General features: G+C 33.2%; 1 protein-coding gene across 1 annotated transcript in view; it reads right to left on the reverse strand.

Moving 5' to 3' along the window:
- The window catches only part of LOC145692677 (uncharacterized), a 1521027-nt gene that overhangs the window by 971165 nt on the left and 534256 nt on the right, over positions 1 to 15606 (reverse strand). The window contains exons 131-139 of the mRNA XM_081768059.1: positions 15414 to 15464; positions 14490 to 14519; positions 14149 to 14196; positions 9739 to 9792; positions 4973 to 5026; positions 2101 to 2154; positions 1924 to 1974; positions 1318 to 1371; positions 8 to 61 (exon numbers count right to left, since the gene is read on the reverse strand). Of these exons, the coding sequence (XP_081624185.1) occupies positions 8 to 61; positions 1318 to 1371; positions 1924 to 1974; positions 2101 to 2154; positions 4973 to 5026; positions 9739 to 9792; positions 14149 to 14196; positions 14490 to 14519; positions 15414 to 15464 (450 nt within the window). The remainder of the gene's footprint in view (positions 1 to 7; positions 62 to 1317; positions 1372 to 1923; positions 1975 to 2100; positions 2155 to 4972; positions 5027 to 9738; positions 9793 to 14148; positions 14197 to 14489; positions 14520 to 15413; positions 15465 to 15606) is intronic.

Below are 15606 nucleotides of genomic sequence, written 5' to 3' on the forward strand. Positions count from 1 at the left end.
TTCCTACCTGGAGGTACAGGCATTTCCTTCTCTACAACTGTGGGATAAGGTATTTCTTGTCCTAAAAGTATACAAAACGAAATCATTAACTACTTCTATTTTTAAAAGTCATAAAATATACATTTAACACATTATTTAATCTCCAACATTATATTTGTATTTTAGTGGTTCGGATTCTATATTTTACTATAGGTTTTCGTCACATGTAGCCTCGGTGCTAAAAAGAACAATAGACTTTAACAAAGAAACAAACATACATATTGGAAAGGTACTTAAAATTCAAATATAATTTTGATAACATAAGCCTCGCAACAGCATCCTCAAACTTCGCCGACATTACAGACAAAAGATCTCCTCCAGTTCCTTACCAGAGGGTAGCGTTCCCAAAACTGATGCAACGCTCCCTCTTTGTACTGCCATGCTGATGCGTTGCAGTAGAAAAGAGGTTGCTCTAGCATCTCCTGACGATAAAGAAATGCGGTGACCAACTTCTTTTATAAAGTTAAGGCCTTCGAGACCCCATGAACCACCCGATTCAATAGCTATAGCGACAAAATTATATTTGTCGAGTAAATTGCTATACTTCCTGCGTTTTTCTGTTTCTCGGCGAGCAGCCACGCTGCCAGCTTGTGCTGAGGAAGAATGTAAATTTGAAGGGGCGAAGGTGTCGGAACAAGTAAAATCCCATAGAAGTGCTTTTCCTTTCTTCCACGGTATTAGGGTCATACCATCTGGCCTCTTGCCGTCTGCACGACTGCATCCCAACGGTTCACATATAAAAGGAACGCTGAAATTAGTGCCCTCATGATAATGTCGTTGACGCTGGAGTGGCGTGAATATCTGCCCGCACTATTGGCACAGGAGAATCTATATCTTTGTTTGTTGAATAAAACACTACATTGAGGGGACGATTACTCAGCAGTAAAGTGCTTTCTCTTGGTGCGTGGTGCCTCTGCTTTGATCCTCGGTTAAGTAAGCGTGTGCTGGACAGAACCGTATCTATAGGTTTTCTCGCGGTACTCCAAATTTATCTCATATTCTAATTCCACCATTTTCCCATCAGATTTCACTTGTCTTAATCATTCGTCTCCTCAGTCTATAGAGCACATTCATGAGGCGTTAAACTGATAGATTTCATTTCAAAACATTTCATTTCTTCGTAGCCGCTAGCCAATTATCTACATTATTGAAAATATATTGGTGAATTCTATAATGGAAATTATATTAAATTCAATAAGTTATATAGATGTTTATAAAATAATTAGTTTCCTTGTTAACTAAAACTCTTCATGTGATTATTATATTTAGATTCTTTACCAGGTACCACAGGTCTTTCTTCCTCAGTAGCTATAGGAGACGGTCCCTCTTGGCCTAGAAGAAAATACATACTTAATATTAAGAACATGACATTTGAAAGTTACATTAAAACAACATTAAAATTGCATGTCTATGAAATAATAACACAGTAAAGTATTATTAATTTAATTTAGGTATTTTGGATTGATTTAATACTAGCATTTATGATACAATGATGAATAACAAAAAATTAGCTACTGAATTAGTGGGTACTCAGGCTTTTATGTTCTGCTTTTTAGATGAATATCTTCCAATTTGAATTACTTTCATCGCTAGTTATCAATTCATTTCATTTTATACATGATTTACGCAACAACCAGAAAATTCATGCCTATATTTCTAGTTCATTTGTGAACAGACTTCTCACGGCTCTTATTTTTTCCACTTATGTTAAATCTTAGGTAATTACTTTAGCTAATTCATACTAAATACGATAAAGTACTTGCATTATCATTTTTCGTGAAGAAATTGAATTTTAAGGCAAATTAAATTCTGTATACATAATTCATCGTATATCTACTTACAAAAGTATCCACTTCATCATATTGTGGATACTTATTAACTAACCTGGATATAGTGGTTGACCAAGAACAGCTGAAACTGTTTCTGGTGGAGCACCTAGAAGTAGATAAAAATTCGTATGTATAAGCTTGATGTTGTACTTGATATTTAGTGTGCAATGCAAGTGTTTGAAACTAGATAATTGTGGACTTACAATTTATATATAATACTTAAATTTCTTACCAGGTAGTACAGGTTTCTGTTCTTCTGGAACGAAAGGTGATAGTTCTTCCTGTCCTAAAATATACATTCCTTTTGTAGATCAATACCTTCTTTAACAAATAAAAATTTTTAAATACAGAGTATCTACAAACATAATCGCTATAAAGATGTACTGATGTACTTATCAAACAACTTTGTGAGACAAGAACAATAAAATTACGATTCATCACGTCAAAAGTAAAGGTAACCAGTTACTTCAAAAGATTGGTAATGCACGTCGAGTGATGTAATCATAAAATGAATGAATTCTCATTATTCTCATTTCAAGGAACATAAGAATTTGTTCCACTTTCATAATTGTTGTAAACGAAGAATAACCCTCAATAATACATTTTACTGCATAGATGTAAAATTATTTATCTCTTAACAATAATAGTGATCCAATCTGCGAATTTAAGCTGGCTTAGTACACCTGAAGATGTTTCTAGTACAATGCCAAAAATAATATTAAAAAGGTACGATAGTGATACCTATGATGTATTAACGATTTACTTGTCATTTCTCGAATAAACTTCTAGAAAACATAATAATTTTATAGTGTAAATCTTTCTTTATTACTTACACCATAACATATATATATATATATATATATATATATATATATATATATATATATATATATATATATATATATATATATATATATAGATTAATCCTTATATTTAAATTTCCTTGCCAGGTGATGGTGGAAATATTTGTTTGTTAACAGCTACAGTAATCACACCAACCTGTCTTGTAAAAGTGCCTACATTAATGACAGCAAACTTCGACATATTTCATTAGAAATAGTAGCGATTTTAGCAATCGTTTTTTTAAAAAATACTTTACTCTTAATCTCTTGTTTCCGCAAACTCCTGTCAAAGCAACTCTACTAGACCGATTTCCAAATTAAGAAAATATCTTCATTTTCGTTTACTACTATAAAACATCATGTTAAAATAATATTAGTCTTGATAAGTGTGAGAATCAGAATGTATCCTACTTAGTCTACTATATCCACCAAAGTTGCGTATACATAGTTTTGTGCAAACATCTCTTCAAAATTTCAAAGTATATACTTTCTATAGGTTACTAATTTGTTTTTTGTTTCTACAGTTCCCATATCGTGTTTTTACCTTTCTTTCTCAATGTTGCGAATGAAAGTGCACTAGATATTGTGAATGAATGAATGGGGGTAATGGGGACGTCAGCAACGAGGCTATATGTCCCCGTCACGATGCACTAGATGTTGTATAGGCACCAACTCTGATTGATTACATATCGGAAACAATCTCAGTAAACATTCAAATTAGTTTATTTATTTATTTAACAATTACCAGATACAGCTCAGAGGCCATTTTGTACTTTATATATAACAGCAACAATAAGACTGGAAAGGATTTGGGAAGGTATCTGCCAGGGCCTCTTTAGTAGGTACCATCCTCGCATTTGCCTGGTAGGACTGAGGAAAATCCGAGTCAGGATGGTCGGCAGCCGGAATCGAACCACGACCTCCCGAATGCGACGCCAACGCTCTACTACTTGAGCTGGGTATTCAGGATGTCAATGGATTTGTTCTTCCAAGAACTGATGCCCTCTTTGGTTTATTGTTACTTGTGAAATTACAATGTGGGAACATTCTTTAAATAAATATGTTTGGAGCATCACTGTATAGTTGAGGACATTGGGAAAGAGAATAAAAGAAAATTGACGAAGTGTTTTATGCACTTATAGCATTTTACTAGAGGTATGCTTCCTTTCCTCTTCTTGAAGGCATTCTCCTTCATATTTATCTCGGCCAATCTCTTTGTTAAACAGATGTCTCACATTTGATTAATTTCAACATACGGAGACTACTTTGTTCTACAATTTTTGAAGAGAAAATTCTATTAACAGCATTTTACGTATGCCATTGTTTTCCAAAATCATACTCTTCACATATTGGATACATATTATTTGGGGGATATTGCAAGATACAGTCACATATTCTTATTCTTATCCTAACGGACATCACAAATAGCGTCTTTTTAATAAAATTATTATTGCCGTTTGAAAATGTGTGAATATCAATCAGGATTTACAATTATGACTTTCCTAAGAAAATCATTATGCTGTTAAACATCCGCTTTCCATCCTTTAAATTACAATACGAACAAATAGAATAAAACATCTAATGAAATATAGTGATTTGTCATTATAATTCCATTCCCAGCAGCAGCTGTTCCTATAACTTATCAGAACACACACATTTTGTAACAATTTATAGTGTAGAACATTTTTCTAAAAAAATTCAGTTAATACTCAATGCCAGAATCTATAGAACAACATTCTAACAATATAAGGAAGTATCAGCTTGCATAATTGGTGGATAATAGGTTAATATATAATGAATGATAGGTTAGGTAATCAATATGACAACTTTGTGATCGTGGATCCTAAAAGATGAAACATCAGGTTTTTCATCGCCTTTACATTTTCTCCATATTTAATCCTAGTGTATGCTAATAATTTAAGTATTTACTTTTATAATATGTAAAGTAGCTTATACTTCGTGTCTCCATAAGAAAAGCGTATGTTGGGACTATAAATGAAACATTTATAATACAATATACAATATATTATTTCGAATTCAATGATAAACATCCCCTCTAATTTTTGTATTTTTAACTTTTCTACTAACAAGGAAATTGAGGCGGGCATGTAAGCCAAGAGATGTTTTTGATCAAGCAGCTATTAGTAAAAAAAACTTTGCCTCTAGACGTTTGATATGGTATTTACTACCAACGTGAAATTAAAACATTATATATTTAAATAATTATATTAATGAATTCATACTCAATATAAAATTTCTTACCAGGTTGCAAAGGTTCCTGTCCTTGAGGGACCAAAGATGAAGGTCCTTCTTGTCCTGAGAAAAGGCGACATATTATTTTACACGTCGATGTTATAAATAAATTAAAATTTTCAAATGCATAATGTCTAAATATAATGAATGCAAAACATTAAAATTTAAGTATATTTAAAGCAAATATAAAATTTAATTCCGTCGATAACACAGGCCTGCAATATTTCGGTTGTGTCATGCTTTTCAGCATTGAATGATGGATCCCTATGTATCTTGGTGCTTTTGATCCAAAAATGACCGCAGTTTGTTTCCATCACGTCAGAATTGTTTGCAATTGACAATATAACAAACATAGTATATGGCAGAAAAATATCACAAACATGAGACGTACGGACATATGTCAGGACATAGGAAATGCTTCCATCTGTTTGTTTATGATGAAAACGAAACGTTAGCAACACAAACCGGCAGATGGCTGTATTTGCGTTATTAAACGTGGTGAACACTGCAACTGTTCGTGCTGGTGCAGCCGTTCGTACATATCCTCCGCGATCAAAAGTCGGGTACACAAAGATTCCGTGTTTTTTTTTTTTTTTTTTGGCAGTGGAAATGCAGAGTAGGGACAATCATTGGAAGCGGAAAGATTGGCCACAACGTGTGGCATTGGAACCTGGAGTAAAAATGTACTCAAGAAACCTCTCATCGTGGTGACGAAAGTTTTCCTGCCACCTCTACATATCAAATTAGGCTTTCATGAAGCAATTTATGAAAGCCTTAACAATTATAGTACATGTTTGCAGTATATGTGTACCGAATTTCCAGCCTTCTCAATAGCAAAACTAAAAAAGGATGTATTTACGGGTCCGGACATTATATAACTCTGCTAATACATTTTGAACAACATATGTAGGTTGCTGAAAAATAAGCCTGGGTCGCCTTTAAAGATGTAGTAACCAATTTCGGAGCAACGAGAAGGGTCCGAATTTCAAGTCTCTGGTTGATGTATGCTGCAGAAGTATGAAAAGTTGGGCTGTTCCGTGAGCTCGAAGGTTCATTTCCTACTTCCCATTAAGACTACTTTCCAGACAATCTAGGTGCTGAAAGTGAAGAGATGGGTGAGAGATTTCATTACGACATCTAAGAAATTGAAAAGCGTTATCAAGGACGATGGAATACAACTATGATGGCGTACTATTGCTGGATATTGTACCGAGATGAACCCAGAAAAGATCAAGCGCGGAAAAGCCAGAAACATACCATGAATGGTCTAAAGAAACGCGGACACTAACCTCGTGAGTGTTTCTATTCTATTTTATTTTCTTCTATTACTAAGCCGCACAATACCACGTGTGTCACTTAACAAACCGACTATGTCATTATGTTGCATACTTTTGATATTTTTCGACATATACTACATTTGGTACATTGCCATTTGCAAAAAAAAAAAAAAAAAAAAAAAAAAAAATCTGACCTGATGGAAACAAACCTGGATGGACGTGATCCTTTTTGGATTAAGCACACCAAGGTACATAGGAATCCATCATCAAATGTTGGAAAACAGAACCATCGCAGGCTAGTGATCGAACAAGATGGCTGGCTCTATTTATCAAGATGTGATAAGATCTAAAGCTAGAATGATAAAAAATGAATACTCATAATTTTCAGCATTTTTGGGACATTTCTATCCACTTTCTTAACTGTAAGAAACATTCTAATTATTATCTAGTTTTTATGTCTAAGTAATATTGTAAAAATAAATGCAAGTATATTGTTACAAAAAGAAACCATTACTTATTTTTAATGGACTATGTATTCTCAAAATACATAACAAATCCCTTTTTAATCTTACTGAACATTAAACACTTCACATGGGAGACGTGGGTTTGATTCTTGGTGGGAGCTTACATGGTTCAGATTCCACGTTATTCAGAGCCCACGACTCATATAGCCTCGCTACTGAACGGAATATTAAACTTAAAATCAATTCAATTCAATTCAACACTTTATTTCATATCGATACGACAATTATAAAAAATTATATCATTTTTGGTAAATTGCTATAATTTAAGAATCAGAAAAATGGCCATTACGAAATCTGATAGAAAATAAAACAGTTGTAAGGGGCATATATTGTGAGAAGGAGAACTGTAAATATAAGTTAGTTGTAATGAAAATTTTTAAAAAAACGAATGTTTAGAAAAGTAGAGAAGTAGAGATAATGTCAATCGATATTTTCGAATATTTCTGTGACTAAATGGCGAATTAAGTAATCGATAGTCTCATTGTTCTGAAAAGTCAGACTAAAAGTTTAATAGACATACTGCGATATTTTGATTCTTATCTTTATCGGACAGAACTGATAATTTGAACAAAATGCATTTTGATAAATTATTAAATTTAACGTATAAATGCAGTTTAAATAGTGAGTACCATCACAAAGTTTCCAAAAAGAACATCACATTCAGTGTATCGTTTCATATAATATATACTATTATAGTTTAACTGATACTAGTATTGTATAACACGATGAGTAAAAAGATGCTGATTTTTATGTTCAAAATGGAGGTAAATAAATGGCCAGTAAAAATTTGTTCAACTACAGATGAAAATCAACTAAATCAGTATTGGTTTCAATATTTTAGTTAAAGACATATTTCATTGTGTTAAGTTATAAAAGAACTAAACAAGTGAACCGTAGTAACTCAGTGGAAGAGCATTTAGCTCTGCTGCATGGGGTCCTTGCTTTGATCCCAGCTCCCGCCAAGTGAGCTTTACGGTGAACAAGTACCGTGTGTGCGGGTTTCTTCGGGGTTCTCCCACTTTCTTCATTCCACAATTTTATTCATTTCTCATTATTACCATCTGCTTTGGCGTAACAGGCATGAGCATGGGCGTACAGCTGAAAGATTCCATATATGTCATATGGAATCCATATATTATATTATATTATATATATATATATATATATATATATATATATATATATATATATATATATATATATATATATATATATATATATATATATGTCAAAACTACGATTATAAAATCAACGAAAAAAAATTGGGCTATTGCAGTTTAAATACACTGAGATTCGCTTGGAAACTTCAACTGTATTTCTCCAACAAAAGATCTTCTAACTGCTTACTCAGTCTGATAGATTGAATGAAATAAGTAACATTTTCAGAAAAAATATTTAGAACTACGAACACAAAAAAGGTAAATGTACTACTGTAAGCAGGACTTATTTTAGTATAGAATCAACATCACTATGTCAGTTCTTGACTTTCAGTCCTACCAATTTACCACACATGTTAACGAGGGTATCATCCTATGCAAGAATAACTACACCGTTCAAGAGTCTCACAGCAATCCCAGGTCATCTAATGATGGGATTACTATCGCATGACCATTCTACCGATAAACGCTTTGCAAATTCCGTTCATTACATATGTGGAAACAGTAATTTTCATGCAGCATGAAGCTAAGTAGGAAATATTATGTGACTCATCGCAAATGGCGACTTCATGCAGAAATAAGGAACTGCTTTACATGATCTCTAAAGATCTACTTATCTGAACAGCTTCAAGTGATCATAGAAGAACGTGTTAACCTAATCCAAAATATTTACATCATTCATTTTGTATATAGAAGAAAAATCATGCTAAACACGTTTCTTTTCGGGCTTCATGGACTAAAGAAAGAAAACTCTTGAAGTATTGTAAGAACATGTCTGAAACAAAGCATTCGGAGTTATATGAAAACGGTGGATAGAACACTTAGAAATGATATAATTGTAGTACATGAATGCACTCGCAAGACACAGAAACAACGGAACAAAGTACTTACTGCAAAGTATATATCACTTGTTTCTTGTCTCTAATTATTTTTCCTTAAGAGAGAAGTGAACTACAGAAAGCACCCACATATATTTATTAGCTGATATAAAATCAAGTGATATAATATTATAAGCAGTTCTATCCGACATGTCCGCTTCTATCCAAAAATAATTATAATCAACAACATCGTAACACAGTTTAGTGTATGTTTATATCTAAGCTTCTAAGATATTTAACTGCTTTGTAACGCTTTCTGTGGCAGAAGAAGGAAAGGTAGAAAACATACATAACAGTTATTACTGCAAGTTTCGGCAACTCAATATACGGAAGTGCTAGTCGAAATACTGTGCAACATACTCCGTTCTTTTGTCTCGATGTAACTGGTGCTGTAGTTGTAACAAATTCAAGAAATTGGAAAGAACTGTTTGTACCTTAACAAGAAACCAGCTTAGTTGCAAGACAGCCTACACTCTGTGATTGAAATCAATACAATACGCTATTTTTAAGCTGACATGATGAAAAGATATAAGAAATACACTCCACTGATCTTGTTGAGCTTTCGTCTCAAACAGTTCAATCAAGCTAACATTAGCCGATTAGACATTTTTCTTTCCGTTTCTCATCTGAATCTGGAACAAGTGCTCTTGCATTAATTGGCAATAGGCAATCTAACAATTAAGGCAATAGGCAATCTAACACTAACTATGTCAGGGGACTTTTAGACATCCTGTTTATACGAGATAATACTAATGATTATACGACTTTAATCTTACTAATTTGTATCAACGTTATTATCTACCAACTATTTATTGATCATTTACTATCGATGCAATGTATAATAAGTACATTTACTAAATCCTTAATGTAATTATTAGTCTACATTTTCTATATAAAATAATAATTTTACTATAATTTTTTATATTTAAATTAACTCACCAGGTCCTACAGCAGTTTGTTCTCCAGGTGCTACGGGCAAAGGCCCTTCCTGACCTGCAAGAACAGTATACAATTAACATTAATATCATAAAATTTGGGAATCGTTTAATTATATATAATACGTGAAGTATATTGTACGAGTGCAAGTCAAAAATTATCTACACTTTTCATTCTACAGTTTATTTACATGAAGCTAGGGTTATACTGTGCACATCATTTTTGTACGTAATCTCCCTCCTTATCAGTGCACTTGGCGTAACTGTCAACGAGCTTACGTACAGTATTCCTTCCAAATAAAAGGTTTTTGGTTGGTCGTGAAGCCACCTTTGCACCGCATTTTGCACGTCTAAATCTGAGAGAAATCGGCGACTAGAGATGGGCCATGATTGATGTCCAAAGCAGCTGCTACATCATCGATAGTGATTCGCCTATTCGCTAGAACCATCTCTCGAGCTTTCTGAATGTTGTCATCTGTAGTGGAGGTTAGTGGCCATCCTACTCCCTCTTCATGCGTTACACTTATTCGACCACTTTTAAACTTCTCGAGCCACAAAAACAGTTTTACGTGATAATGCACTTCTCCCATATTGCGATGAGTCTGCAATGAATGTCTGACCCTTTGACACTCTACGACAAGAGGAATCGAATCACTGCTCGTTGTTCCTCTTTGGTGCAAACTTCTAATGGAACAGCCATGATATATCTACAAGCAGCTATGATATAAAGTGGGCACTGTAAGGAAAGTTGACAAAAGTGTAGAAAATTTTTGACTCGCCCTCGTAATATAAAGGTAACCAAGAAAGTTCTGACGCTTTTTGAGGAGACCTGTGTTCCATTGGCCACGCACCATCAGTTGAATGTGGACGGAGATAAAGCGAATTTCAGTTGTTGGTGTGGATATATCCAATATACTGCTGGTTCTGGCACTAGAATCAGTCACTCATCCAGTTCCATTTTGCGAGAAAACATTAACGCGAAACCTACTATATCAAACAGTTCTAGCAGCAGGTTTCTTTGTCTCTTTTCTAAACTAGTACGATCAGAAGTATTGAAGCATATTCTCCACCGCATACCTTCATTACCATTTCTGAGAGGTTTCACAATCTTCTAATGCTTTCCATACTAGAATATCAAAATATAACACAATATGCACGAACAGTCACAATTGCAGGTTCCAAAAATAAATATTATTAAATGAAGACATTACCAGAGTAGAGGATGTAAGAGCAAATATAAAGAATTTAATGTATATTACATTGCTAGCTTGTATACTATATCTGTGCTTTGATTTACTGAGATTTTCTGGTAGTTTTCCCGAAATATTCAGATTCTCTAGCACACACAGATATGTTGCATAATTTTCTAGTTTACTATTAGTTTTTGTCTGGAACTTCCCTTTCGTATTTATACAACCATTGTCTTATACGACATTTCAGAGGTGCATTGGTTTTCTTTTGTCTGACATTCATTCGCCTTTTACCCCTAGGGCCAACACGTTTATCTGAGGCCAATTCAAATTTTCCCATAAGTATGACAGCCTTTTCATTCACAATTCAAATACGTAACTGTTTGGATACCAAGGCTGGAAATGAAAAATGTTACAGCTTACCATTGATTAACCTTGTTAATGAAGGCTGGTTCAATTTCAAAAGCGTTTAAGACCTGGAGAAGAATTACATGTTTGCATTTCCAGCTTTCGTACTCAATCCATAAAGAAGCAGAACAGAAATCGCTTTCCAGTTTAATTACAGAACAGAAATCGCTTTTATAGTGCTTAGAGCTAAGCCAGTTTTGTAAAAGGACAGTTGCTATTTTTCAGATCACTGAATGAAACCGTTTATACTTGGAGTTATCACTGAATGATATTTTTATTTACAAATCATAAACTTTAGAAGTGTTTTTAGTTGCATTAAATTAAGTTCAATTTGTAGACCACCAAACTATTACATGATTGAACGTTGAAATATTATAGAACGACTACGAATATCCGTCTTTCTTCCGAAAGATATCGAGCAAAATGATACGATATATTAGAGAAGAGCTTCTTAGAACTGATTCAGTGATCCTAAAAATATTACACTATATTTGTTAACCTTCGGTTAAACCAGAAGTGGTAAAAACTATTCTTAGTTTCAAAGGTGATGACTATTGAAGAAAATGGTAATAGATATCAACAATTAGTTTTATGAAATCCGTCCAGCATCTCACGAATTGCTCCTATCTTCATACTCAATAGTTGACTAAAACTCAAAACGGTAGGTATTTGCTAGTAGGTTCGATTTCAATATTGATCTTCATAGAGCTAGAATGAAAACATATATCGAGAAAAGTCATTTAGAAATCGAATCATCGTCTCGAAAATAGTTCCTTGATATTCTGTTCAAACCGAAAGTAGTATAACGTCCCACGGATAGATTCTATCTCACCCGCTAACTCTCTGTTCAAACCGGCAGTGATTTAAATTAACTATTTTTGGCTCAACGTTTATTGCCATGGAACAAAATTGGAAATTTGCACAGCAAACCGGGTATTTTGCAATCTATTCAGCGTCTGAAGATATCGTCATTATCCACCAGATGTACCGATAGCAAAGTGGTTGAAATTTACTACTATTTCCGGTTTCAATATTAATTTCTGTAGATCAGAAAAGGCAATGAACCATTTATGGTTTGAAAGTTGATCCCCATAGATCAGACACGGTAAAATATATCAAGAAATGTTTTTGCTTGTATTCGGTACAGCACCTTAAGAGAATGTTACATTTCCTTTATTAACTCGCTATTTAAACCAAAAATGATAGTAATGAATCATTTTCGGTTTCAAGCCGATCCTCATAAAATAGAAAGTTTTTATATAGGAACAAGCGGTTTCCTCCAATCAATTCAGAATGTCAAGAGAACGTACCATCACCACCCTCAATACTCTACGGAAACTAGAATGGGTTGAAATTTACTAATATGTTTGGTTTCAATATTGATTTCTACAGACTAAAAACGGAAAGAGGTATCGATAAGCGGCTTTTTGAGTTGATTCAGAGTTTCAGGAATAGATACTACTTTTTTCGGTGATTTTCTACTCAAACCGAAAATGGTAAAAAGCAACCACTTCTTGATTAAACGTTACTTTTCATAGAATTGAAAGGATGTTTGGTAGTGACAAATTGTTTCTTACGATCAATTTAAAGTGTCCAAAAGACTTGTCATCACCACCCGCAAAGCTCTACCGTAAGCAGAAGTGGTTGAAATTTCCTGGTATTTCTGGTTTTCATATTGATTTTCGTAGAGCAAATGTGGTCAGATATATTTTGGAAAACGGTTTTTGGAATAGATTCAGCGTCCCAAGAACGAGTTTTGTGTCATCTTTAATCTATTTGTTGAAACCAGAATTGTTTAAAATTTAAAATGTTAGCATTGCTTTACTAATAGCAGTGTAACGAAACATAAACAGATAATGTCAAGTAGTTCTTCGAATCGATTCACTAACGGAAGAATATACTTTACATCTGATCCTATTCATTTATTGCAACAGTAAGTAATAATCAATTAGCACTTCCAATGCCAAAGTTAAGATTCAAAGAACCAAAACAGTAAGAGATAACGAGTGATGGTTTTCTGATATCGATTTAGCGTACGAGGAATATGTTTTGTCTTTGATTTTATTCCTCTTTTGAAAGCAATATAGATATACTACTTATCTCCATAGAGAGAGAACAATAAGAGATAACGAGTAATGCCTTTTCGATACGGATTCAGAGTCTAAGAAATAGGTTCTATCTTTGATCTTATTCCTCTATTGCAATCAATAGTTATAAATGTACTACTTATCTTCATAGAGCAAAAGCAGTGAGACAGCGAGGAATGGCTTTCTGATATGGATTCAGTAGCCGAGCAACAGATTTAACTTTTCTTCTTGATGTCCTATTGCAACCAGAAGATAAAAGTTTACTACTTGCCTCCATAGAGAAAAAACTGTAATAGACAGCAAGGAATGGTTTTTTGATATAGATTCAGCATCTCAGAAACAGGTTCTGTCTTTGATCTTATTAGAACGGGTAGTACTATATGCACTACTTCAAGTTTCAGTATTCAATTCGAATAGCTTGGAAGTCTACCATAGTTTCCCACTGTGTAAAAAGATCACTTTTTAAACTTAAATTCTTAAATATGTTTTCTCTATATATTATTTAAAGATTGAGAATCACCTGGGTATTGACGCTGGCCAAGTACCTCACTAGGAGGTTATGACGAGGTACACCATAGGATTAATTACTTTCAATCATATTTTTACCAATGTATACTTTTGAGCAACGTAAATTCTTTCCTTTGTAAATAAATTTGGTATGATTTGAACATTATTTCATTTTATTTATGCTACAAGTTCTTTTCTTTATGATATTTTTACTTTCCTTACCAGGATGTACAGGTTCTTGTGGAACTACAGGAGATGGTCCTTCTTGCCCTGAAATGAAGCAAAATAAATATATTTCCTTGGCCTTGCATATGACAATGATAAATAATATATATAATTAAAACAATATTGGTTTCCTGTGCAAACGATATAAATATAGCCTAGCAGGAGACAATTCTCTACTTTATTGAATATTTACTATCTACATCTAGAACAAAAGCTTTATAAAATTAGGATCTTTTTATAATTTAAGTATTATTTCAATAGTTTCTATAGGAAGATACACTTTTGTTATAATCGTTAAATTTAAATTTATTTACTTGGTCCAAGAAGACACTGCTCACCTGGTGTTATCGGAGTAGGTCCTTCCTGACCTGCAACAACAGTACACAGTTAATATTGTTACAGAAAGGTTTATTTTCTTCCTTAAGCACAAGCTGGAACGCACATTATAACATTTTAGAATAAAATGGTGCACAATAAAACTCTTAAGTGATTAATACCAACATCCATGCAATAATGTTTAATTATACAAAAAAATAACACTCCATTACTTCGACTCAAACCACAATTTTCCAATTTACTAATAGTTGTTCTAACATTTGAAATGACAGCATTTGAACAAATTTTCGTTACCATTTATCCTTTATATCGTCACAATTAAACCAGAACACAACGTTTACGTTCCTAACAAACCAGTGAATTGTTTTTATCATGTTTCCTGAAACATTTTTATAACTCTTGATTGACTAGTAAAAAGAAAACAGTAATTAGTAATTCTAGTAGTTCAGTTCCAACATTAATAACAATTAATATATTAATGTTAAACAACTTGAGCTTTAGTTCATCATAGTCAAGTGAAATTTCAGTTTGACAAATCAGGAACGTATTGATAAAAAGAAACATTTAAATCTCTAATTGCTAGCGATATTGACCTTTAAAATCTTCCCAATCCTTCGTATAGAATTTTCTATTACTCTTAATTTTACAGTAGAAGTAAATGGAAGAGGTAGATATAATTCTGCTTATAGACATATTTATAGACGTGATTATGATTTCTACCAAATATTTCTAGTATGCATTTATTTTTTTTCGTATTTCACGACAGTTCATTTCATCGATTCAGATATAGTTAAAAGTCAATTTAGCAAAAAGACAAGCTAGAGGTCGAAGTGTTTCTTTTTGAAAATATACTCTTGAAATATGATTCTAAATATAAAGTAATAATAGAAATATGCATTTAAATGTCATTTTGTTTATCAACTTACCTGGGTATTGAGGCTGGCCAAGCACACCTAAAGTTTCTTCCGGTGCAGGAGCTGAAAGTGAATAGTAATATGCATGGTAACCAGGTGAAATATAATTGTTTTATTCAAGACAATCCTGTATGAATTAATGCATACATTTGCACAAAACTTCTCATCAGAAAGTAAATGTTTATGTTCTTCTGGAACAGAAAGG

Source organism: Thermobia domestica, chromosome 8 (genome assembly GCF_964235325.1).
Source record: "Thermobia domestica chromosome 8, izTheDome1.hap1.1, whole genome shotgun sequence".
NCBI classification, from domain to species: domain Eukaryota; kingdom Metazoa; phylum Arthropoda; class Insecta; order Zygentoma; family Lepismatidae; genus Thermobia; species Thermobia domestica.